General features: G+C 38.5%; 1 protein-coding gene across 3 annotated transcripts in view; it reads right to left on the bottom strand.

Moving 5' to 3' along the window:
* The window catches only part of iqsec1b (IQ motif and Sec7 domain ArfGEF 1b), a 131,495-nt gene extending 104,382 nt beyond the window's left edge, over positions 1-27,113 (bottom strand). For all 3 annotated transcript variants that reach the window (XM_024270554.2, XM_024270557.2, XM_024270555.2), the window contains exon 1: positions 26,298-27,113. In XM_024270554.2, the coding sequence (XP_024126322.1) occupies positions 26,298-26,542 (245 nt within the window). In that variant the 5' untranslated portion in view covers positions 26,543-27,113. The remainder of the gene's footprint in view (positions 1-26,297) is intronic.
* Positions 27,114-27,679: the final 566 nt, after the last annotated feature.

Raw genomic sequence — 27,679 nt, 5'->3', positions numbered from 1 at the left:
TGCGTTCACCATTTTCTAGAGCTGTCCAAATCTACTAATTCTAAAATTGAGTGCACTCGAAATATCCCAGAAGTCTTTGCAAAAAACTAGGATCCATCTATGCTCACTAGATTAGTGGACATAGACCACAATGCATTGGGGTCGAACAATTTAAAAAAAGAAAAAAAAACTTGTTTAAATGTAATATTTATACATCATCCCCATTTTCACCATCAGAACACAGTGGAGTCATAAATAAACGTGAAATGTTTGTATTTATTCGATTTTCACTTTGGGAAATCGGTGATGTCATATCCAATGTTTAGAAAATTGAAAGAAAAGTAGTGAGCATCATGTCTGAATTACCATTAAAATCCAGCACACTATATAGTTTTTTAGTAGTTAGAGGTTGGGGGGAATTTGGAAACAACCAAAGTCATGGAGTGGCCCAGCCAGTCTCCAGACCTCAATCCATGTAGTAAACAAGGAGAGAACTGAAGCTTAAAGTTGCCAAGCGACAGCCATCAAATCCTAATGATTTAGAAGTTATTTGCAAATAAGAGTGTAAACTATTTCTCCTGATTTGTGCAGAAATCTGTTCATCAACAACAAAAAACATCTGACCTTTGTGCTTGCTATTAAAGGTTTGGCCACACAGTACTAAGTCTCTTCAACTAGAGGGTTCAAATATTAATTTCCCTAAATGAAAGGCAAATAAATATTTAAATTCTTCAAACTGGATTTCTTAATTTTCTGTGTAATGTTGTATTTCTCACTGCTGAAATGAACTTACCATTCTGTTAACCTACGAAATTATCCAGGGATCAAACACTTACTTCCTTCACTGTATCAGACTAATTCCAACATGCTCTAACAATGCAGCAAGCTCTAAGCGGGTATACATAAATCAGTTCATTAGTTAACTCATCTGGAAATATTCAATAGATAAACTGGAGCACCAAACAGCCACATGATGCATTTGTCACTTATGTGGGCTTGAGCTCCATAAAAACGTCCAGAGGGATGTTTGAGGGAAATCTTTGATCACTTTCTTCTTTTGAAACAAAGGAACTTTCGTATCAACAAGTTTATAGCTTAATTAACCGAAACAAACCCCGACAAAGAGGGGCCTCTGCATCATCTGCGTGTTCAGTTTGTGTGCTGCCCATCAGATCTGGCTGCAGATCAGCTGTTTTCTTTGCAGCGTAAAGACAGAGCGGGATCTGCGGTGGTGCCAGTGCAGATGGAGCTAAAGCTGTCAGGGTTTTCTGCCAGCTGCAGATGGTGGAGGAAATGAAAGGCAAACTGACTCCCAACATTTTTCTGCACACTGAAATCCAAGAAGAACCCGCACAAGACTGAGAAGTAGCATTTCATGTGAGAGGAAGGGGACTCGCTGCTGGCAGCAGAGCAGCGACTCTGATCGGAGCCAGGAGCTGAAAGATTGATAAACTGAAAGTGTGGTTATGTTTGTGTTGACTTCAATGCAAACGCTAGGACCGTCACAACAGCCAAAAAATGTTATGTCAGAGCGTTTACTGAAAGTTGAACTTCTTTCAGTCAAATATTGAAGACATTTGTTGATATTAAGAATTTCTATGTTTGATGGAGAAACGATCTTCTTCCTTCAAACGTTTCGCCACTCAAAATACTTCCAGTCCAGTTGCCATGACTCAACTTCAGGATAAATGAAAACCTGATGATTTTACCAGAACCTGGTGACTTTCTTCAATGTGCAAATGCAGACAACTTCAGTCGGGATGATTGAAACAACAGTAAATCTAAATAAAGGAACGATTCTGGGAAGTCCAAGAATATCTGTGTGTCTTTCTTTGAGAGTTTCTCTGTAAACCATTGTAGCCACAGCAAAAATGCCATCACTCAGGAGAGATGAAGCAGGAAGAAAGGCCGACTTCAGATCTCACTAAAGAAACTTGTTCTTTATGCAAAATAATTTATTTAGGGAAGTAGTTGAGAATTGCAAAACAAAAAAATATGGTACACATGAGACAAACCTAAAAAAAGCTTCTCTTGATTGTGGAGTCACAGTCCTGAAGAAAAGGAGGGTAAAGTGTCACTCCAAATACTGTTTTTCTATTGTAAAATCTTTACTTCTGTGGTCTTCTAATTATGATTATTCAGTTTTGAGAAAAATCAAAAAGCCTGTGCTAATTTTTTAGATATATTTTCTTCAGGGCAGCAGGAGCGCTTTAGAATTTCACCTCTGGGTTGTGGGCGGGGCTTTTTGAGCAAAAGTAACTCTATATTGATAATGCCTTTGTTTAATGATCCACTCCAATGAAAATCGCCTTTTTTGTGAATTTAATATTAGAATATTTCTCATAATAGATGAGCTATATAAAAGAATTTACGCTAAAACTGTGTTTGTGAGTATTTCTTAATTCCTTTCGTGTTGGTCCAGGAGCAGATGAAAACTCGATGCTTAAAAAATGCATGATCTACTTTTTCCACTATGTTCTGTTGCATCAACTTGCAGACAAATAGATTTATTAGCATCTTCATTTTCCTCGTCTGAGCTAGCATCTGGCTCAGAACTGTACGACTGAGTAGCTCTGATATTGTACTGTTGTTGCTTTGCTAATGTTAGCTTGGGGTTGTGAGAAGCTATAAACTAGCGTGAGAGGGTGTAAACAAAGACTTGATGGGATATGAGTGGAGCTAAATTCCGTGCCAACAGCTCCACCCACAACCCAGAATCATTTTTTTAATAAACCGCAGAAAACATAGCACCTCACAAACCCAAGCTAAATTGAAGCTAACATTAGCATAGCAATAAACAGCAAGCAATTTCAGAGCTATAGTCTTGAGCCAGATGGCAGGTCAGCCGATAAAAATGAAGACGTCGACGATGAATATTTGTCTGCAAGTGGAGGATAGAATTGGAGCAGAGAAGAGACACTTTGGCTTCCCCATTTCTTTGTCCCAAACCTGAGCTTTTTCAAACGCGTTTTCATCGGTTCACGCTTTAAATAGATACATATTCAGAAACCCAGTTTTAATCTTAAATTATTATTAGTAGTAGTATTTTTATTTTAAAAATAAAATAAAAAAAGTAAAAGAAAATTAAAAAGAAAAAAAATATATATATATTTTTTATATGTCCTCCACCATGAGAAAAATGCTACAAGGACATATTAAAAACACCAAAAATGCTATTTTCATTGGAGTGGGTCTAGCTACTTTCATGCTATAATCACATCAGACTCAGTATGTCAACATACAAAAACACACTTTTAGATGTTTACATGTAGCTACGCACATTTTTAAGATCGGTCTTAGCAAAATGTAACGAGCTTTAAAAGTTATACTAGTTGAATTTTGACCAATCAGGGACTCAGATTTAGTAATGATGTATAGGTGGCGTCTTTTTTTAATTCATGGAAGTGCCAACTGTTTAAATATTGATAATGGAGAAGAAATTAATTATCGTGTATGTGAATAGTTGGAATTATATGACACCAAGTCTTTCATATATTGGAATAGAAGAAACATCACTTCAACACCAGGCCTCTTCCAACATGCACTAACACCACATAGAAACAGTCTAGTGTGGACATCATACTAATCTTTATAATCTTTATTTATATAGCACCTTTCAAGATAAAAATCACAAAGTGCTTCACAGCAAAACACAGAATAAAACAGTAAAACACAAAATATAAAAACAGAACATAACTATACATCATATGCTAAAACCCGTGTTTAGCACGTTCTTGAACATAGAATCAGAGGTGAATGTTGTAGGAGGTGTGAAACAGAGACACCAAACAGAATTCACTTCCAGGGTTGAGTATAATAACAGAAAATGTTTCTACACTTTTCTGGTTTATATTAAAGCAATTTTAAAGTTCTAAAGTGGGACGAATGACTTCATCTGGAAGATCCTGCGTCCATTTCCTTTGAAGCAGGCTGCTGCAGAGAGACAATGAACAAAAACGCTGACATCTCTCTGAAAACAGGCGTCAGTACAGCGGCATTTGACAGAACTTTGATCCCAGAGAAACATCTTCTCTCCGATAGTCCTAATTTTCTTTTTTTAATCTCTATTGTGGACCTATAGTAATCTCCTTGTGTCACAAACATGTGGGATGTTTCCACAATTCTGCCTCATACTATCAGAAAACAGAGGGTTGGATCATTTTGAAAATGTCATGAGGAGCACTCGTCTTCCTCACCGCGCAATGACACCAGTCAGAGCCGAAGCAGACTTTTTGAACTGCGCCTTCCTCTCCATTTCTCCTTCAGTTCCTGTGATTCAGACCAGCTTCCAAAGCCACGCTGCAGCTGCGACCTCATTTCCTCTGCTGCTCCCCCAGCACCTCTGGTGAAAACAGTCACTGTAAAAGGGTCAAAAAGCTCTACGGAGTCAGACGTGTTGTCTGCAGCTCCCTGCCCACATTGTGTGGAAGCCTCTGTGGAAATAAACACGTGGAAATAAAAACCACACTGTTCATTTGGAAGATAACATGGAGCTTTTCAGAAGGCCAGACTTCCACACAAAAGCCCTGAAATCCTGTTTCACACTTCAATCCTCAGCTGAGAAAGTTAACCCAGTGATGGAACTCGTGCCAGATGGTTATTTGATCTTAACCAATCACAGAGGTCAGAGAGGAGGAATGGGCTCAGATGGAGGTTTTTCTTTGTGCTGCTCTCCAACAGTTTGTTTGCTTCATAAATCTCAACGCTTGATCGCCCGTCCGCCGAACACTATGCTCTGTAGTACAAAACAAAAAGATGTTCAGTAAACTTTCACCTCATGGGCTGGCAGTTTTACAGTTTCATTATTCAAATGGTCCTTTAACCTCTTAATACCTGGCATCCACTATTACCAAAGTAGCTAATTGTGCTTAACTGGAGCTCGGAGTCTACTTGTAAAGACGGTTAGCTATAGTAAAACAGTCCCAGTGGTCCTTTATGATTCTGACATTTTTAGCCAAAATAAAAAAAAAATCGGTGTTCTTCTAAAGATGTATTTTCTGAGGAAACAGGAGCTCCTCAGAAATATCCATTCTGGTTTGTGGGTGGCACAGTTGGATGTTAGCTGCGCTAATTTCCCAACATTCCTTAATTTCCACTGTGGCTATGTCCAAATTCCAACCCTAATCCCAAACTACTAAAAAAACTGTATAGTACAGGATTATCTATTGCTCTGGATTTTAAAAACAATTTGGACTTGCTCTCTACTTTTTTTTTCGAAATGGCAAATATGATGTCACCAATTTCACTAATTAAAAATCTAATCACTACAAACATTTTATAGTATCTTTTTATGAACACACCGCATTCTAATGATGAAAGTGTGGATGGTTTATTTAAAAAAAATTACATTTAAACATTTTTTTTTCATTTTCACTAAAATTGTTCGAACACAATGCATTGTGGTCTATATTAGCTAGTGTAGTTGCAATTTTTAAGGAAATGGATTTTGGAATTGTTGATTCAGAAAGCACAACTAAATGATGAGCGCACCATAAAAGTGCACTGTTTAGCGAGTAGTGAAGGAATTTGGACATAGCTTCTCTCCTGCTAGCTTATAGCATCTCACAAGCCCAAACTAACATTAGCATAGCAAACAAAAATGGTCAAACAATACCAGAGCTAACTAGCTAGCTGTACATTTTAGAGCCAGACAACATCTCAGATGAGGTCATAAATGCATCTATTTGTCTGCAAGTGGATGCCTCAGAATTGTAGTGGTGAAGGGGGACTTTGGGCCAATCTTGTTAGTTGCTGCGTCACAAATTATGGGCTTTTTCAAACCACGGGTTTTCATCTGCTCCTGATCCAGCATGATTTGAATAAAAAATATTCAGAAAATCAGTTTTATTCTTTAATTATTTGATAGATGTCCTCCATAATGAGGAAAAAAATGCTACAAGTACATGATAAAAACATTAAAAACACAATTTTAATTGGAGTGGGTCTTTAAGAGCAGATTGTAAGTTTTTTTTTAATTTTTTTATTTTGGCATAATCACTTTTTAAAGACCACTGGTAATACTCTAATGATGATTTAAGTCGTGAGTAGTTTGTACAACTACAAATCTGTCATCTCCATTAACCATGAATCCAGCTCAAACTTTTACTGTGCAGAAGCTTGGAGATAGCTTGGCTGAACTTTAACTCCATTCCATTCCTTGGAAGCTAAAAATGAAACCTCACATCCTTTATGATGTGAGGACAGAAGAACCTCAAGCTTATTAATTATCAGTCATCAGTTTGGGTCTTGTCCATTCCTGGAAGAACCGGGCTTCAATCTTTTAGTCATGAAGGAACCTGCCTGGAGGAACAAGTTCCAGCTTCCTGAAGGAGCTCATCTGCTTCAAAAGTTCATAGTGGGTCTGAATAAAAGTGGTTCCTCCTCTTTTAGAGTTCATGAGGCGGTTACAGTCTTACTTCATAATAATTACTTCATGAGCAGCAAAAATGGATGAATACTTTCAGAGACCAGCACTGCTTCCATGCTGCATTTATTTTTCCTTGAATTTGAGTAAATATTAAAGACCCAAAGCAATAAAAACATGTGTTTTGGACGTTTTTAATATGTTCTTGTTAAATTTTCTCCCATGGAATGAGACTTTAAGGCATTTTGATCAGTTTTTGTTAATTATCCACTATCCACTTTTGTTTGTTTTATTTTTGCAAATGAGAGTTCTACACAATCACTCAAGCACTTAAACTGTTTTTCAGTTCAAGGCATCACCCATTAAAAGGACAAAAAAGCATGGAAGCAGGAAAACTAATGACAAAGAAGTTACACATGAATCAAGTCAAACTGATTCAAGGTTTTTTTTTGTTTTTTTTTACTTTTGTAAAAAAATTGCAGTCACTTCTAATTCTTAAAGTGATTTTTGTTATCAGACTGCAGTGGATGCAGTTTACTTTTTAGGATGAAACTGTAAAAGGTTTGTTTGTCTGTGCACCTCTGTAGATAAAAATCTGTCTATAGCTGGATTTGCCACAAAGCTGCCTCTTAAATCAGGACACTGACGGTGTGCCTGCAGAAACAAACATGGATCGATATGTCTTTAAACAAACGCAGAAGTAAAAGCTGCTGTGACGGTGCAGCTGGTTAGGATTAGAAACTCCTAAAGCAGCATAATTTGAGGTCCTGAGTTTAAGAGAAATCTGTTTAGATGCTTTCTGATAATGAAAATTATATATTTTTTTATCACAAATAGGTTTTTTAGATTATAGGTTCTTGCAAAAATGTAAAAAAAACATGAGTGGAGAAGTGTGCTTTTCCTCGGTCCATGATGGTTTTTGCTGTTGCACTGACAGCAATTCACGTGTCCAAATAAATGTGAACATTTAAGTCCTACCTCTAAAGGCAGCATGCCTGGCACAGCCAGGATGGCTGGGGGGTGATGTGCTGTCATTAGCAGGTATTCCAAGCAGACAGAATCTCTCAGCTTGAAGTTTTGCCTGCAGGCGTCAGATGAAATGGCACAAATAACGAGCCACATTATCACTCCCAGGCAGGGGGCTGCTGCCTCCGTGTGTGGACACGTACGTGTGTGCGGCACATGCTTTTCTAGACTGGTGTGCAAACACACATGTACAGAGCCTGCAGCAAAGAGAACACCAGCGTGAGGCAGAACTGAAACTTTATTATCCAAGCACTCGTGGCTGGCAGGCTGAAAGGATTTCTGCTCAGATACAGAATGAAGAAGGCAGAGAAACTGGTATTACAGTGCTGCAGGAGTAACTACAGGCTCCCCATCACAACAACAGAGTGACAATAACAATACATCAGAGCTACGGTGGCCCTGAAGTGCCATCACATTAACAACTCACTCAACACAAAACATTTTAAAAACATTTTGACAAGTGAAAACGCAAAATAAATGATAAAAAAACTGCATTATGTTTTGGAAATCAAAGATAATTTCGAGAAATAAAAATGAAAATTTGGGACATCCCAAGTTGGATGACAACATTTATTCACCTTTTAACAGGAAGTTATTTGGTATGGCAATATCTCCTGGCAGACTGTTTTCTTTAAGCTTTTAGCCACACCCACTGCAAAAGTTGGTTGATTGCTCGATCAACTCTATCCAAATTACTGCTCCCCATTGTTCTAATTGTAGTGGCATTTGAAGCTGTAGCGGTATCTGAAAGCTTTTTTATGTATTTATTTTTTTTTAAGTAGGAGCCATAGGAATTTAGGATTGGCTTTCCCTCCACCGGTAGGTTAATCTGTGTCGTGTTTGAGCTGTGGAATTTTTTCATGTGGGTGTGCTCTGAAGCACGAAAGTTTACCTTTATGAAACAATATGACATTAACATTTGCTTTTGTTTTTATAGCTTTTAAAGTTCTAAAAGCAATTTTGTTATGTATTTTTCAAGTGCTGGCAGCTACGCACTAGCATAAATGACCCGCGACTATTGATGATGTCATCAAGTGGTAGTAACGTCCGAATCTGAAGACACTGAATTCTAATCTTTATCCTTAACTCGGATAGATACTATTTTTTTCCATATTGGGACACGGAATCAATTTGGATTAAGCCTTTACCACAGTTTGGGCAAAACATCTTTCAGCTTCTTTCCTTTTTATTCAAAACTCAAATGTCAACGTCCAATCAGTGATGTCCCATAATATGTAACTTTTCCAGTTTCTTATTTTGTTTTGGTTTCTGAAATTTTGCTTTGATTTCTAAAATGTACTTTTTTTATTAATTGTTTTGTATTTTTAATAGTTGTTATGATCTTTACAATGTTTTTGCGGTAAGTGATTTGTTGATGTGATTTGCACTTCAGGGCCACCGTACAGATCAGATTCTGAACAGGTTCCTGTCCTCTCAGAATTGGAACAAGTGAAACTGACATGGTTCTGCCCCGCTTAATGAGATTCCAATAAATAATCAGAAACTTTGATGATTATCTGTCTTTATTTCCTTTTTTTCCACAAAATTAATTGATTTTAAGATTATTTTGAAAGAAGACTTGAAAAAATGAATCTTACTTAGTAAAATCAGCTCCCAGTTTGACTCCAGCGGCACATTTGCAGCTGATTTCAGCAGAGTCATTAAATCATAGCTGATGACGTGAGGTATCAGTGCAGCTGTGGTTCTGACTGTGACCATGTCTGACAAACATCCTGTCACAGAGCTCTGGTGCTGCTGCTCCATCATCGCCTACAGCAGCATCACTGATGTTTGGCTGCTGCTGCAGGTGAGAAAAACTTAAACTTCAGTTTGGTGTCATTTGTTGCAGACGTCTTGAAGCATCTAAATCTAATCTAGTTTTCATGAGAAAGAAAAAATATGAAGATTTTTGTGTTTTTGTGATTGACATGTTTTAAATCCCAGAAGAACTTTAATCAAAAAACGGTGATTTGATGTCAATCAATTTAGTTTTTTGTACCAGTATGATAACATTGACATTCAGCTGCATGTTTTTTGTTTTGTGAGTTTACATCAGGCCATTGTTAGTCTTCACTATTATGTTTTACAGCACGGATATTTGTCAGTTGTGTGGTTGGACACAGATCATTCCATGTCAGTTAAGAAACAGCATCATTCACAGAAAGACAGAATTTTTGTATGAAGCTCTGACCTCTTCATGCCTCAGTCATATGCATCCATACGAGGGGTTGACCATTGACTGTATAAGAGAACTGGACCAAGTGAGTGTGACACATAGACATGTATTATTAACACTGGACGAAGGGGGGTGTGACATCACCCATAGAAAATGTCTTACCTGCAGTTCCAACGAAAAGAAGTCAATTCAATAGACATTTTTTTGGGATTTCGCCGTTTTGGAACCAGACCACGTTAGTAAGTGGTGATTGGTCCGAGTCGGTCTGAGTCCTCATTTCTATGGCAACCACTCTCGCTAATCAGGAGTGAGCCAGTCGTAAAGCCACACCCCTTCTTCTAACAGCATGCTCGGAAGAATCTGTCAATCAAATGTTGGAGGTGGGGCCAGCGTGCACCACATGCTTTTACTGAGGCATCTGATTGGTCAGTTTATAACTTGAACAACTTCTGATAAATAAAGTATATAATGAAATATTTTGAAAAATTAACATGTTGAAAAGAGGTACCAGAGCAAGAATTGTTATTCTGACAAATATAATGATTGAATAATAGCTGTTTAATTTTCAAAAGGGGATTTTGGCTTTCTGGGACCAACGGGCATTTCTTATTTGGAACACGAGGGGGGAAGGGAAATATGTCCAGTTCTCGCTATATACTGTCTATGGTGAAACATCACTAAATGGACAACTTTAGATTCAATTAAGTCATTTCAGTCGCCTCTGCAACATGGCCATCGCTGTATTGGAACCAGTAAACAGTGAATAATGTGAGTCGGTCTGCGTCATAATTTCTATGACAATCACTCTTTCCTTTCTTTTAGGGAAGTATAGTTTAATCTTGAGGTAAGAAAGTATAAAACATAAACTGCAGGATTGAAGACAAACTAACCAAAAAGAAACCAATCTGAAGCTGTTATCACTACAGGACAACCTTTCACATCATGCATTTTTTAACTAAATCTAAAGCATTTAAAGCTGCTTTTTTTTTTAGATTAACCTCTGACCCAGATGCATCTCTGCATTTCATTCACTCATGAAAAGTAACGACCAGCACATAAAACATGATGTGACATCCTGGAGTGGATTCTGACACCACACCAACAGCAACCAGGAAACATTATGCAGCTTTAAGTGAAGGTTCAGCCGTAATCCCCCCCACACCCCGACCAACCATCAGTGCCTAAATCTGGAGCAGCAGCCTGTGCTAAGAAGGTCAGCACAGTTCAGGCCGCCTGACGTGTCGTCGGCCGACCTGTGTGGGATTAAACGCACCGAAGACGCCGCTTCCACAGCCGGACACAACATCTGTGGCCTGACGTCAATGGGGACACGCCTCTTTATTGTGGTGTCAGGGGTTGACCGGATCACAGGAAATGCCTCTTTCATTTCCTGCACAGCATGAACGTGTCCCTGCAGCTTCCGCTCCGGGACATAAACCAAAGTGTTCAATGAAACTAAAGTGCTGCTCTCACATTAATCTGCTGATTCCTCACATTTTATGGTCCAGAACGGTAAAGATTATGGGATAAAGGACAGAATCTCTAATGTCAACCAAACATGGTTGAATGAGCACAAAAATATTTCCTTTTCTGATCATTTAAGAAAAAATGTTACATTTTATTGTGATCTAAAGATGATTTTATAGAGAATTGTCAGTAAAAGTGCAATGATATCGTTACCAAGGAAACCAGTTACTGCTTCCTGTTCAATTTTATCCCTGGAGGTGCAGAAGACAGAACTGAAAACAGTCAGAAACGGCTGCTAATCCTCCAATCACCTCTTCATCAGTCTACCTTCATCACCTCACTTACACTCATTAATCTACGGCAAAATAAAGCCACACTGAGAAGGTCAGCTTCCCACAGTTCTCCCCTCAGATCCTCCGTGTCTTTAGCTTTGTGCCTCCGTCATCTTTGGTCTGACACCGTTACTTTTGCTAATGCAGTCTAATTAGTTGAAACTTTATACAATTTTCAGAAAAATAGTAAATAGAGCTGTGAAAATAAAGACCATTCTCCTTTCAACCTTTAGACCAATTGTGTCAAAGTCAAGGCCCGGGGGCCGGATCTGGCCCTCCAGATCATTTCATTTCATTGTTATTAATGGCCTGATGTTATCTGGCGCTTATTTCTAACTTGTATAATTTTGAGAAATATATGTTTATAGAGGGTAAAATATTGAAAGTTATTTAAGGTTTAATTTGATTTATTCTGGAATAATATTCCTGCCTTTTTATTATTCATAATTATGTTAAAAAGTTAAGGTTTTAGTGTTTCAAAAATTGGCATTCTGCTAGCTTTTTGGAGTATTTTGGTATTTACAAAAACTTTTTTGGGCTATTTTGGAGTTTAGCTAATATTTCAGCTACATGTTTTGACTAATGTAGGCTTTTTTCAGTTTTTTAGGCTGTTTTATCAATTTTGTGCGATTAAGTTTGACACCTCTGCTTTAGACACAACTAGTTTCAGAGAAAATTCTGCAGCCAGTGGTCCCCAGAATTTGAAGGAGTAATGTTCTGTTTGTTTTCAAGTCACTCACCACCAATTATGTGGAATATTTCATCCATGATTCCATTTGACTGAACACACCTGATCCAGGTAATCAGCAGCGGTAATTTGATCTGACCTACAACCAGTTTTTCTCCACGCCGGCTTTACCTGACAGATGTTACTGGAGAATCTATGAAAACACATTTAGAAGTACGTGCGCTACCTGCAGCATGCACATGTGTGCAGCCGCGTGATGAAAGACCCGTTTAATCTGACAGAAACAGGCTGGATCTTATTTGCTCGCCTTTTTTATGTGCATGACATGTGGACGATTTTGTACTTTTGATTTTACAGATGCTTTGTGTTTTTTGCATAAGTGAAATATGACGTGCACATCTCAGCGAGGGACATGCTTGGGTTTGCTGGACTTGACAGCTCGAGGTTCCTTTGAAGTGTCGGTTCAGACAAAAAAGCGGCACAGGAAGAAAATGCTGCATAAAATTCCTACATGAGGTGGGAGGCAGCATGTACTCCGATTAGTACAGAAAAGGTAAAGAACTAAGAGAGCAGAGAACTAAAAAAAAAATGTAAAGACACACTTTAATCATCGTTCCTAGTAGTGTTTTAATTATGATTATGCCGCTTTTGTGATGATTTGTTGGTTTTGTTCTACGCTATTGCTTATTTTTTCTTTCATCTGGAGTCTGTGCAGGCGGCTGTGACTCCACCCATTCTCCTGGTGATCTCTGGAGGAGTCACAGCTGCCTGTATTTAGTTAATCAACCCTGACTGCATTAAATGAACTCTCTCTTGAGTCCTTGGTGTCAGCTCATCTTGTGTGGTTTTAGTCTCCATTCCATAAGTTTATCATTGTAAATAAATCCTGAGGACTTGGCTTTAGTTCTTCCCTGCATCTGCTGCCGAATTCTTGAAAACCGTCTCTCCAAGCGGCTTCAGGAATGTATGAGCTGGCGGCGGCTGCTTTTGAATGCAGAAAAATTGCTCTGCGCACCGAACAGTCCTAAGAAACCGTCCAAAAATTCCCCTGAATTCTTGTTTCCAATCGTGTTGACACAAAATAAAGGCTGATGTTATTCCCACATATTTACTTGTAGTCAAGATGCACATCACTGCATTGATTTAGAAAATTATGAGCGAACAGTCACTTATAAATATTATTAAGAATAATGAAAGCACGTTCATGGTATCATCTCGTTCTATGCACCATATTTGTTTATAACAGAAGTTGTTATTTCTTCTTCTCCGTCTATTTCCGGCATTCTGTTCTGCACATGTCAACGTGATTTATTCCAATCAACTGTGTAGAGCATGTAAACGTTTGTTACAATCAAATAAAGCTTTTGATGTGCCCAGTTCTATTCTGGTACGATTTTGGATCCCATCAGAGACATTTTGCACATATTAACGCAGCTACTGATTTTACGTCTGCTGCAGATTCACGATGATTTATATTAATAAAAACTTAGAAATGCAATTTGAAGCTTAATTTATATATATATATATATATATATGTCTTCCATCGTCAGAAAAACAAGAACATGTCAAAAACACAGTTTTCACCAGAGTGCGTCTTTAAAGAAATCTCTAGACTTACAATATCCTCCAATTGCATTTAAGTCTAAATTTGGAATAAACTTTGCCCCAATACATCAAATTTCTAATGGGGAGTCTCAAGATATTTAGAGTATTCTTGATTTCAGTTTTGTTCCTTATAATTGTTCTATAGTATATGTTTTTTTAAACGTATTTTTTTATTATTTGTTTCGAGCTTGATCACACTTATACACTTACAAGCATACAAAATGCACATTTAACCACTATATTCTGGGTGTTAATACACACATATTCCAACACTTTTATGTCAATAATGCGCTTTTTTTTTTACACAATTTTTTCCAGTCTAAAACTACTTTTAGACAGACGCTAATAAATTAACCTTCTCGCTCCAAAAAACAGACTATTACTCTGCATGCAGGTCACTCATTGTGACAGTTCATTAGTCCATACGTCCAAAAAACAAAATGCAATTAGGATTTTTACATACATTTCAGCAAAATGTAGGTTTACCCGGAAAGGTTTGAGCTGCAGCTTTCGTCAATGAGAAGTGAGGAGCAGAGACGAGGTGAGTCACCGGATCTGGCAGCCGTAGAAAGAGCCCGTTAAGTTCATGTTTGACAGAAACAGTTACGAGGGCATTCAGTGGAAGTTGTAATTTGCTCAAGATCCTTTTCACCCTCAAAGAAGCTACGAAAGAGCCCCGCATTAGTTATTTTTGGGAGGACAGCACCGCGGAAGTGAGAAAAGAGGTGCAGCTGAAGCTGCAGATGTTTGATATAATGCTGCATTAAATCATGCCAATTGAATCTCTTTATAGGATGAAAACGAGACAGGTGCTGTTTACCATTTGACTGAAGAATTTTTAAAAATCTATAAATGCCTTCAGCCACGTTAAAAATAGATTCATCTTCATCTATTTCAGATTTTTCTAAAGTGAGGCTGACTTTTAAGAGGCAGTTTGGACCATTTTGAAAAGGAAAAAAAAGAAGAGCTTTCATCCAGAAGTCCTTGAAATGGATAAGAGTCTGATATGTTTGGCCGGCATCCAGCGTGTTTCAGCGGAGTGGATGGCTGCCCCTGTTTTTAGGGCAACAGCCTGTCACACTCAGACATAATTAGCTACATCATGAACCTCTCCGTGTAGTGCTTCATCATGAGGCCTGGTGATGACTCAGTATGGACAAGTGCCACAAATCCCGGTAGATGGTAGAACAAGTGGATGACGCACGCGGTAGGAGCACACAGTTGTGTCAAGACGGGGATTCAGACTCAGCAACGGCTCACTGATTCTCAACAACTGATCACAAGGATGCATGTCTTCTGTGTTTTCCCTCAAAGAGCACATTACTCTATAATATATTATTATTTTATAATACTAGAGAGATATAGTATTTCCTTTCCATCAAACTCATTTTGACAGGTGACCTTTGACCTCCACATACCAAAGTGATGACGTAACAATTTGATATCAATTTGATATAAACTTTAGAAAAACTTTATATCAAATCGATATAAACTTTTTTTTAGGAAATACTCTATCTCTCTAGTACTACTCTATAATATTTATTACTCTATAATCTCCCAATATATCAATATCGTCCAGGCAATAGAAAAGTGTTTATTTTGCCATTTCTCTATCGTTTATTAGTTTCTAACCTAATTTGATCAATTATTTGATCAAATAAATCATTAATAACCTGAGACAATTGCATAAGTGTTGCCTCATCAGTGTACACGAAAAATGTGTTTAACCCTAGAACACTTTCGCTATAAAAAGTTACATCATCACTTTTGGCGGGTAATTTTTACCCAATATAAAATACCCAATAAAAGTATTTCTCATAAAAATAGATCAAAATATGACAACACATGATTAATGAGGTTAGTTTTCTTTTATTTCAAACTGTGCTTTATGCAAAAAAGTGGGGAAAAAGCATAGGAAGATCCAAAGAACATGCTTGAAAATGAGTGAAAAAGTAGGAATTTGAGAAGAAAAAAATCCTAAAAAAATAAATAATGATACTGTACATTTGGCCTTTGGTCCACTCATTCTTGGGACGTGTGAGACTTTACCCAGGGACCCATGACACTCAAAAAAATACAACAAATTTAAAACAATATAAATACTTTTGCTCGGGTAAAAATCATCCGGCGATAGTGCGCTAGGGTTAAGTGATTGAAATAAAAAAAAAAATTAAAAATCAGTGAATACATGAAACCGTGAATAAAGAAACGCTAATGAGTGGGGGAACACTGTATTCAGTTATCGGTATCATTGTGATATATATTATTATTAGTGCTGGGAATCACTGGATACCTCATGATACGATGCAATATGTGATACATGGCTCACGATACCGACGATATTGCGATGCTGTGATAATCGGTAAAAATCATCATTACTTACATTATACAGAAGAAGATTTCTTTTTTAGCTTGAACACAATCATAATAAACAAGTGTTTTATTTTGTGCAACAAATAAAAGACACTTTTGTGCAACATTGCTGAAATTAGTAATAATATGTCTTTGACACACACTGACACCAATTTAATTTAATTATGTGTATAATTCAATGCTAACAATAGTAAAAATGAACAGCAGTGCCACAACTTAGTACAAAATTGTTCTAAATAACAGAAACAAAATTAAATAATTCAAGTAGCTGCCAGGCATATTAGTACAATGTGCTCCCCCTGTCTGCCTCCAATGGAACGTTTCACCAAAGGATGATGAATATAACTTTTTACAGCTTCTTCAGGCGAAAATAAAAGATTGATACTTGGGGAGAACCAATCGAGAATCAATTGCAGGACTAAATATGTGATCTATTCAAATATTAATATATTGGCACACCCCTAATCGTTATTGTGATATAAAATAATTTATATCGTGATATACAGTTTTTTCCATATCACCCAGAGCTGTTCCTGTTTATTATTGACTCACTTCATGTTAAGTCACAATATCAAAATCTATGATGCTGCTCATCTTTTCTGTTACCATAATGAATTGAAACTCAATTAAATAAAGTTTTCCATGAAAACTAGACCAGGATTAAAACAATATGATCGTCCAAGGCACTCATTGGGTCTCCCACAGGATTCTGCCCACAGATGTCCACTGCATCAAGTATGTCATATGAGAACCCACCAAGTGGTTTTCCTCTGTTTTTTTGCACTTCATCTCCAAGACCTGAGCCATCCTGAGTATGTAGTAAATCCCTCTTGAGGCCAGAAAGATCTTCTGTAGAGCAGTATGCACAGCTCCATGAAGGGTGGAGTGTAAAAGCTCCATGAAAGCAAACAGAAAAGTGAGTAAAATTCATTCTATGTAACGCTGAAACACCACACCGTGAGACCCATCATCATCAATATTAACAATATTATCAATTATCATCATCCTCCACTTCATCATTGCCAGAGGCATCGACATATAAGCATCATTTTCACTTGACCAAGACCAGCATCCCTGTTTTTAAACCACAGGAAGTGTTAATAATCACACTTTTCCATTTTATATATTCTTTGGTTGGTATATTGTTATTAACCTGCTTTATTTGGCCAATAAAAAAAATACAATAAAACTCTCGAAAATCTGGCCTGACTACATTTGTGAAAAAATAGCCCTGCTTTAACAAGTGACTATATAAGAGAACTGGATAGAGTGACCCCTCACCCTTGCATTCCAAACAGGAAGTACCTGCCAAAATCCCCTAAACTTCTATTGAGAAATAAGCAGCTATTACTCAGTCATTATGTTTGTCAGAATAACCATTTTTGCTCTAATCTTTTTTTAAACATGTTCTTGTTAATACTATTTTCTTTTCATGACATTTTTTTCTGTGAAAGTTATAAGTATGCGGTGCTACGTCAAAAGTTCAAAACTTTAGATTGACAGATTCTCCCAAGCCCACTTTCAACAAGCTCACTCCTGATTGGTGAGAGTGGTTGCCACAGAAATGATTATTTCATAGCCTGTCTGTCAACTGAATTGACTTCATTTCATTTAAGACATTTTCTATTGGTGATGTCACACTCACTCAGTCCATCTCCCATATACAGTCGATGGCTTTTGCATCAGCTGTGCTGTCCAGGTACAACACTGTGACGCCAGACAACATCGGCGTAAACGATGCCTAAAAGAAGTTAAAATCATAATAACCATTATAATCTCTACCATCATTACCAACATCCTTTTAGTCACAGTTGTCAACTATAAATATTGCTATCATCATTATGAACAGCCTTGTCACTGTCACCATCATGGTCATGCTTGTGACCAGAATTAGCATCAGCATCATTATAAACATAGTATCCATTGTTATTATCGTCTTCAATTTGGCCATCATCACCATGGTCATTATCAGCGTCATTATCACAATCCTCCTCATTATTACTAGCTCAGTTGTAAGAGAGAAACTATGAACATCGACTGAACGGTTCCTCACAGCAGTTTTTCTAGAAACATGTTGATTTTTAAAAAGTAGAAAATATACAAAATAGGGCTCTCAAAGAGGTGAACAATTAACCACATTTTATCTAAGCCATCTGAATTGTCCAACAAACAGAAGCAAACTGGCTTAGGAAATATGTATGATGAACCAACATGGTGGACACAAACCATGGACTAACTCTGAAAACAAGGTCAGTATTTCTGTTCATGGTTGGCTGCTCTCTTCACTTCCTCTGCTCTATCTTTGCTCTCTGCACCTGGCTCTAATTATTTAGCTCCCCTCACCTGTATGTTCCTTCATTTAAACCTCTCCTGTTCATTCATCTGGTAACAGCATGTAAGTGTGGTGTGTCTTGCTTCCAGCGTGGTTTCTACTCTCCTGGATTTCTGACCTGCTTTTCTGTTTTTACCTGTGAGTTTTTGCCTGATGTCTATGTTTTGAAATCTTGATTTTTTTGGCTGTTTTACTTGTAATGAATACCTGGATATGGACTTCTTTCTGATTTATTTGTCGACTGTTTATCTGGTAGCAACTCCTGACAAGGATCACTCCTACTCTATTACCCTGCTGCCCCAGCTGGTCTCCTCTGAGCTCCAGAAACCTTTTATATTTAGTCACTCTTACGAGCTAATAAATATCATTTAACTACTTAGCTGAGTCACTGTCTCTTGGGGTTCTAAAATACTCACACTTTCAATGGGAAAAAAGAACATACAGCTAAATATAACTAAGACAGATACATGATGGCTTAACAGAACCAACGGGTTTTGTATTATTTAATTTTATTTGACTAAGTGTTTTGTTGGGGGGAAAAAATGACACTTTCTCAATTTAGCCTTCTTTGGCCAACCTCGCCCCCCCCACTGTACGGCTCCAGAGAACCCAACCAACCCAAAGCAACCAGCAGCCTCCACAGCACTGGTAACTTGAAACAGATGACAGTAATCTATGTCTTTGTCACATGGACCTGTATGAGGGTTGGCCTGTATGGTTGCTGCAGGATTTTGGCCTGTAGTCGGTTATAGTTGCATTACAGGGAGCCCAGGTGTGTCTTAATGTCGTGATGTCCTTAAAAATGGTCGCACAAATCTCAAAGGAACTCCCTTGAGACTTGTGCGACCATTTAGGACGGCATGAAAATGGAACGTATTATTGTTGTTTGTCTGGCAAGTGTATTGTGAAGTATGTGGAAAAAAACAGGTGGTGCAGTCATCCGGCGCCCTGTGCACAACATTCCAGTCACTAGTAGGGTGCGCACTCTGACTCTTTACTGATCGTGCACAAATTCTGCATGCACAGGATGTGCACTTGATACGTAAGTACCCATAAGATGCTCTCACAAATTATGCTCAGATTGTCTACTTTCCTAATTTCTACCATCCACGAGATGCCAAGGGAGAACGCACTTATCTCTTGAATAGAACTAACGAGCTTCCTGTGCAGTGTACAGGGTTTGTGTGTGTGTGAGGGGTTGAAAGAATAAAAAAAATGACACAACTGCGTCTCACCTACATCTCTTATTTACCTTTGTGTGCTGATCAAATGTTCACTACAACCTTTCTATAGAAAAAAACCGTGCATAAGCATTTACACTGGGTTGTACCTGTGTGCCCTATACAAATAAGCTCATATTCCCTCCTAGACCGCTCATTTCTACCCATAAAGGCAGTTGTGACTAAGTGGCTCTACCTGCGTTTGCCCACATTGGTTCCGCTGCCCAGAGACCAGCAGCCTGGGCGGTGAGCCCTTCTAGCTCTGTCAGCGCCTGGGTCGCGGCACTATATTGCTCTGTCGGACCCTGAGAACCAGAACTCGCTACACTGTCCACTGGGCGACTGGCTAGCATAGCAAGCCAGCCCACTGAGTCCCCACTTAAAGGGTAACTAAACAACACGTTGGCCATCGGCAAGTTTTTTTAAAATTTTAATAAATTTGTTTAATTCTTGAAAATACTGTCAGAAACCGCCTGTGTGCTGCCCCCTACAGGTTGAATCGTGGTATTTCATTTGAATTTCGTGATTGGTCAAACCATTTAAGTCCTATGTCTTGATTTGGAGCTCCAGTAGTTTTAACAGTCCTGTTCCCCAGCTCCACCCCTCTGACTGGATTATCAAGTCTCAGCTGTGGGTGGAGTCAGCCTCCAGTTTCCCTGTTTGATTACCCTTTAAGTCAATGTGAGCAAACACAAGTAGGGCCGCTACAAAAACTGTTGACAAACCCTATCGGGGCCCACACTTTTTGCCCACTTTTAAACCATATGGGCCCACTTGACCTTGCAGGCTGGGTGATAACAAACTTTAGGAAACTAGCTTAATTAAATGTCTTCATGTGCACGCAAATACTGTTCTGTGAAAATGCTAAATAAATTCATTTATTTTATTTTCTGTGCATTAGGGTGTTACCGCCATTTTACAGGTTCACAAACACACGTATGCATATTTGGGCTAAAAACAAAAATATAGAGAGAATCAAACATGTGACGCTTTTACTTTCATTTTTACTTGTAAACTAATTTGTAACAACTCATCATTCAGCTTCTATTCAGAGGACGCAGCAAGAACTATTGTCACTGTGAACACAAATCTCATTCTGACTGAGAGATTAAAGATGTTGCATAACACCTGTGACACAGTACAGATAGACGACAGTGTTGGTATTTGATATATTTAAGCCCCCCTTATCAGTACAGACTGGAAAGGTCAGTCAGGATGTGTCTCAATGAGAACCTCATCACAGCTGTGAGTGGACCTGCTGATGGACACTCAGATCTGTCCATCAGATGTTCAGCTCGTGGACGCTCAGAGCGAAGCTGTGTGGTGGGTAACCTGACAGCTGCTTAGACTTCAATCTTTTTCCTTTGATGCTTCATCTTCTTGTCTCGTTTAAACACTTTGCTTTCAGCTTTAAAATCAAGAGGAAATGTAGTGAGACATCATAACATAAAGAAGTCTGATTTTGTCATTCTTGTCAAAAGTATGTTTTTAATTGGAAATTGTATCAGATCAAGACCAAGAATGAACACAATATGACTCGAGGAATAAAGTCCTAGAAATCTGGAGGTTAATTGCCTTTGCCGCCTCATGCTGTGATCTCTATCAGTAGATGACGGAAAAGATTCACCTCTGGAGAGGGGACTTCTTCACGCAGGCAGTTCCTGTTTGTAACATTTCATTTGATGACTTTAGGACTGGTGGTTGTTATCTTTTCATTTATATTTGACTAATGATGCAAAACCCAAAGCAGGAGCTATGAATAAAAATAAATTTAAAAGAGAGAGCAAACAGCAAGAAACAAAGAACGCTGCAAAAACAATATAGAAAAGACCATAACATTAAAGAACATAACTCTGTTCACAAAAGCAATTAAAGCTACAAGAGGTATTGTATGGCCCACAGGCGTTACCCCCCTCATTGCCCACCCTTCACCCACCCTCACTGGCTGAGCAGCAGCATCAATCCCTCCTTTTTTCACAAGTGACATTGATATTTTATTACTAACTTTATTTTTTAAAATATGTTTGTGTTGATATTAAATGTATATTTTAGTTTTTTTAACAAGGTACAGTCTTCTTCTTGTTATTATTATTATTGTATGATACCATTATTCATATTTTAATGTATGTTCAGTACAGATTGCTGTAAGTAGCTAATAAACAATTTTATTAAGCACAACTCTCCGTTCTGTGCTTTATTATACACTAAATAACCAAAAAAAATTGTATTTCTGAAATTATTCTATAATGCAACATTTCAAGTAAAAAAATATCGGTATTGATAACTGCAATACTTGTCCTGGTAATTACTTGGTAACGGATCAATACTCAAATTCCCTGCATCGTCTATGTCTAGTATGTATGCTTGTGTGCACACACAAGGGCATTTATAGAACTAATTGTGGATTTTTTTTTTGTAGTTTGAAAGACAAATTTAAACAGCCCTTTTTCCTGGCTGCACACTAGATATCAATTTCTCTCATTTGGGAATGGAAAAATGCGAAAGCTGCCATGGTCTCACACAGATAAGATAAATAACAAGCAAAAGCTAAAAAAGTTTTTTTTTTTACTTTAAATGCACAGACTTCAAAGAGAAAGTGACCAAAGTTATCACCTTTAAACTCCAAAACTGCTACACAGATTTTAATGAGCTTCGTTTATCCTCCGTCGCCACGGCAACAAAAAAAACGCTCTAATCTGAAATAGTGGCTGGGGCAGTCGTGCTGTTTCAATCATCAAAGCAGGAACGGCAGAGCTCAAACACACAGGAAGCAGTGGAGGAACGCTGGAGGTGTGGTCCTCACAGCAGCTGCTCTGACTTCAGAGCACCCGCTGTTGTCCAGCTCCTCTGACTCACCATCAACTTTTATTCATTCACTTCAGAGCCTTTTGCTAAAATTGGCATACAACTAGTAATGGCTTAAGATAACAAATCCTTTTTATCAATTTTTTCCCTCATCCTGCCCAGCAGCTGAGCAAACAGAAGCCAATAGCTGCTTGTGTTGGACAGAATTTTGTATTACAACAGGACGTTAAGCAATCTTTAGACACACAATCCGTATGTATTTTTTTAATTTGACACTAAATTTCATTTATTGTAGATATTTTGTTATTTTTGTACATTATTTTATCTGGTTGTGAGCAGAGGAGATAAAGGAAGTGAGGAGTTACAGAAATACAGACATATTTGAGACAGCAGAGAGGGACAATCACTTCACAAAGATGAGTTCTTACAGTTTGAGAGCAGAACTGTTTCTTTTGGTTGATCCTTGTCTTAAACCAGTCACAGCTTAATGCATTAACCATTTAACCATTTTACGTTTGAGCCACTTTTCTCCTTCAGAATCTGCTGGAATTACGCTGATCGTGTGAACGGTTGAATTAGCGAGACGCAGAACTATCATAATCAGACAGGGAGGATCAGTTCAGCTCAGCTCCAAAAGCCACGCCCCCTCAGAGGAGATTTTGGAAACAGAGGCTTCAGATCCACATGAAAAATTGCTTTTTAAGACATTTATGTTGTGGGATTTTGGTTTAAAATTCCATAAACATCCGTCGTCTCCGTCCATCCCTCAGTCCTAACTCTACAGCAGTCCTTGTCCACAGCCTCGTCACCTCCCGTTTAGATCATTGTAATTCTCTTCTTTTTGGTTTACCTCAAAAAACGCTCCATAAACTACAACTTGTCCAAAACTCTGCAGCTCGCCTTATTTCTCAGACTCCCTCCTCCCATCACATCTCACCGGTTCTTCAGCAGCTCCACTGGCTGCCGGTGACACACCGGATCATCTACAAAATCCTCCTCCTGACCTTCAAAGCTCTTCACAACCTTGCCCCACCTTACCTTTTAGACCTCCTTCAAGTAGCCACCCCTGCCCGTTCTCTTAGATCTTCCTCGTCCCTCCACCTGGTCGTGCCCCGTGCCCGCCTTGTCACCATGGGTAGCAGGGCTTTTAGCCGTTCTGCCCCCCAGCTCTGGAACTCTCTCCCTTCTAACTTACGTAACATGGACTCACTTCCTGATTTTATTTCTAATCTTAAAACTCATTTATTCCAACAATCTTATCCATCCTGATTTGCAATCTATCATTTTTTATGCTGTATTTATCTGCTTTGTTGCTCTTTTAACTGTTCTTTTATTGTGTTTGTATATTTTTGACTGTAAGGCGACCTTGAGTCCCTTGAAAGGCGCCCAACAAATAAAATGTATTATTATTATTATTATTATGAGTCAGCACAGGTACTGCTCAAGAGACGCTCAAATCAGACACTTGCAGACCAGGGGAGGCCGATACGAATGACAACAAGCTATTTTCAGACATCCTGGCAAAAGTGACTGTCAGCCAAGATGGACCAATTGGTTTGTATAAGCAAAAACTGTAACTGTGAATAAAAAGTAAAAAATGTATTGTTCATTTGTAAAGCCTGACTAAAAAATGCAAGTAAATATATAAGTTTAAGATTCCTTTTGCTGCATCACAAAAACTTTCGTAGTTTGAGGATGGATGCAGCTAATCATAACAAATTGCCTTGTTATGTGTGTGGAGCAACACAACTTCCCACTGATCTTCCAGTCAAGGCTGGGATTGTTTGCTGACTAAGATCCGCACAAAAGGAACAGCTGATGCTGTCCTACCGCTAACAGACCCCCGGGGTCAGGACAGTACCCTCGGCATTTAAAGAACTTTCAGTTAGAGTAATGCCTTTAACTCTTAAACTGCTAACCACATTATGAACATAAATCCTTTCCAAGGTTCTTAAGGCAAAACATCAGCCTAAAATCTTCAGGAGTCCCATCTTGATGCTATTATTAGCTCCACACAAATGGAAAACAGGCAAATAGGATAAGAAGACCGAGGGCTATAAATCACTCAACTATCAGACCTGACATGAATAACTGCAAACTTAATGATTGCTTTCAATCTAGCCTTCCTTCACTGCATCTATAGGCTGAACTAAACAACTATTCCTACTCAAAGGTAAACAGTAAGAATGAGGGAAACGGCAGGAACAAGTGCTGCCACGCATTTTATTTCATCGTATTTGTGTTTAAAGAGAGTTCCTGCCTCTGCAAAGTGATTTTTCCTCATTCTGTGCCACATGACAAAACAGGGAGCTTTTGCACACATTTACAAATCTGGGCAGTTATAGTAATAAAAATGCAACTAATTAACACTTTTTATGCATAAAAATGCAATTTTACTAGGAATTGTGGACTTTTTAGGCATACAACTTCTTTTTTACATACAAACGTGTGCACTTAGAGGGGTAAAACTGCTGCATGAACTTGTGCACATTTAGATGTACAAATCCAGCATAAAATGCACCTTTATATATAAATCTGTGCAGTTTTGGTGATAAAAATGTAACTAATGTGCACTTTTATGCATAGAAATGAAATTTTATTTTGAAGTGTTTATTTTTTAGACACAAAAATGTCTTAACATACATAGATGTGCACCACTAAAATGGTTAAAACAGCACATTTAGATATCAACTTGTGCACATTTAGATGTAAAACATTTTTTTACTTGTGTACATGTGCACTTTCTAGCATAAGAATACACCCTAATACATACATATGTGCAGTTTTAGTGATCAAAATGCAACTAAAGTGCACTTTTTATGCATAAAAAGGCAAATTTACTTAGAATTATGCACTTTTTAGACATAAAAATGTCTTAACATACAAACATGTGCACTTACAGGGGTAAAACTGCACTTTTATACATAAATTTGTGCATTATTACAGATAAAATTGTAACTTAAGAGTCCCTTTTTTGAATAAAACCAAATTTTACTTGGAAGTGTAAACTTTTTAGGCAAAAAATTGTTTCTACCACAAGCCTCGCTTAATTAAGTGATAACATCAGATCCATAATCAGATACTAGACACAAAAATATGCATTTTAAATGTCATATCAAGTATAATGATGTTAACTTTTTTTATAGAAATGTAATAAAATCATCAATAAATGCTGAAAAGCATTCTTAGGTATGATCAAATGTGTAGGAATCAAACAAAGTGGCCTTGTGGTAGAGCGTCCGCCCCGAAACTGGAAGGTCGCGAGTTCAAATCATTCCAAAAAATGTAGAAATGGAACCTAAATGCCTCCCTGATTGATGCTAAATATCAAAGGGTGGGATTAGGGGGGGTTATAACACCAAATGGTTTCAGAGTGCGTCGGCTCCCTGCTGCCCATGGGGATTTCTCGAATGTGGAAAACATATTTCACACAACTAATGAGACTAATGTCATTTTAAAATCCAAAGAGTCATATTTGGTGTCGGTGAATGAGTACAGACTGAGCTTATATATTATATTATAAATGAAGATGCATGCCTCAAACTATAGGGGGCTGGAGGGGTTTTAATGGAGCAGATAAAATGTGTTTTTCTTTTTGGGGAAAAAAAAATCTAAATGCTGCATTGGTCCGTAAATGGGGAGAGTTTGGTCAGACTTGAAGGGTTAAGTTGGTGAAATTTGACTGCTGCGTCCTCCTCTGACTGCATGAAGACAGCAGGTTCCATCTGAGCTGCGAGAAGAAATATGGGCTCCTTGTCACTGCCCTGATGTTCCTCCACCTCCAGGGGGAAGCAGAGGTTCCTTCTGAAAGTCATGTTCCTACAAGAACCTGGAATTCATCCTCGCATCATGAACACTGAGGAGAGGAGTGACAGGTCTGTCCAGTGAAAGAAGAAAAAGTTCTGCAGCCCTGACGCACGCATAACTTACTTTTCTGGTGCGATGTTCTCCTTGATGGCCCCCAGCGCGCCATGCTGGAGTCTGCAGGCGGCCAGGTGCCGCTGATGCTGCTCCTTCAGACATGCGTTTTCCTGGCACAGATCCGCCACCTGGAGCTCCAGCTCCTCGATCCGGACCCTCTGCTTGTCCAGAAGCCCCTGCTGGGTCTCGATGATCTTGTTCAGCTCTTTCAGATACTCCACAGCCTTGCTCGGGTTCTCCGTCGGGTTCTCCATGAGCGCCGTTCATGAAGGAGATGTTCTCCTCCTGCTCTCACAGTCAGCAGCAGCAGCACGCGAGTGTGAGCGCGGTCATACCCGCGCGCGCATCCTCTCCCCGACACCACCTCGGAGCTCCTGTGTGGCTGCGCTGCCGCGGCGCTGTGGCTGCGCTGCCGCCTCGTACACGAGCGCAAAGCCGCAGCGGGAGGCCAACCAACCAGCTGCAGCCGAGCGCAAACAGCCAACCAGCCGCGCCTCACGCGCCACACAAGTTAACCCCTTGACGCGCGCGCGCCAACTCCCAGACGCACCAACCCGTTTGTAGTAAATGAATGTCAGGGTTAGCCAAAAAAATAACAACAAAAATATGTTCAAATGCATATAAAACGCATGAAAATATAAGATTTCAAAACTCCCCAGACTTATCAGGATCTACTGATGATGATGATGAGATCCTGCAGCTTTGCTCTCTTCTTAACTCAGAGTTGGTTTCAAATCTTTATTTTTCCCTATATATTTAATTATTTAACAGATGGAGAAAAAAACCCTGATTTATTTATGAATATTAGACACCCTTCCAAAATAAAAAATGATGATCAGAACCGTCCTATATGTGCATCACATCTTCACGAGGTTTATACAAAAACATTGTTTACTTTTTTTTCACTGTTTCTTGTGTTTTGTCTGTAATTTAATGGGTTGCTGATGCGCACTGTATTTTTTTACATATATAACAAAATATGACCCTCAAGGAGGTATCAGATGGATCCACACTGAATAACCAGCAATATCTGTTCAATAACTGGATTGAATGTGTGTCACATCTGGTTTGGATTCATCCAAATGCATGTTCTAGTGACACCTAGTGGTGAAAAAGGAACCAGCAAAGCAATGCCTTCATGATTTTGAGTTGAGCACTACAACCCTTTGACACTGGAGCTCAAGTGTTTATGTCCTTTGATTTACTGTATTTTTTTTATTGTTAACACGATCAATGTTTCTGCTTTTCTCCTTCAAAATCTACAGGAATCATGTTAACATTTGAAAAGTTACGCCTCAGATGTCATAAGTACAGTCAGACATTATTCTGATAAAATCTGCCAACATGGCATTATATTGGCAAATTGTTTTGCTCATTACAAGGGAAAAAAA

This window comes from Oryzias melastigma, linkage group LG5 (genome assembly GCF_002922805.2).
Source record: "Oryzias melastigma strain HK-1 linkage group LG5, ASM292280v2, whole genome shotgun sequence".
NCBI lineage: Eukaryota > Metazoa > Chordata > Actinopteri > Beloniformes > Adrianichthyidae > Oryzias > Oryzias melastigma.
Note: the sequence above shows the minus strand (reverse complement) of the source record. Positions and strands in the feature narration are given on the sequence as shown.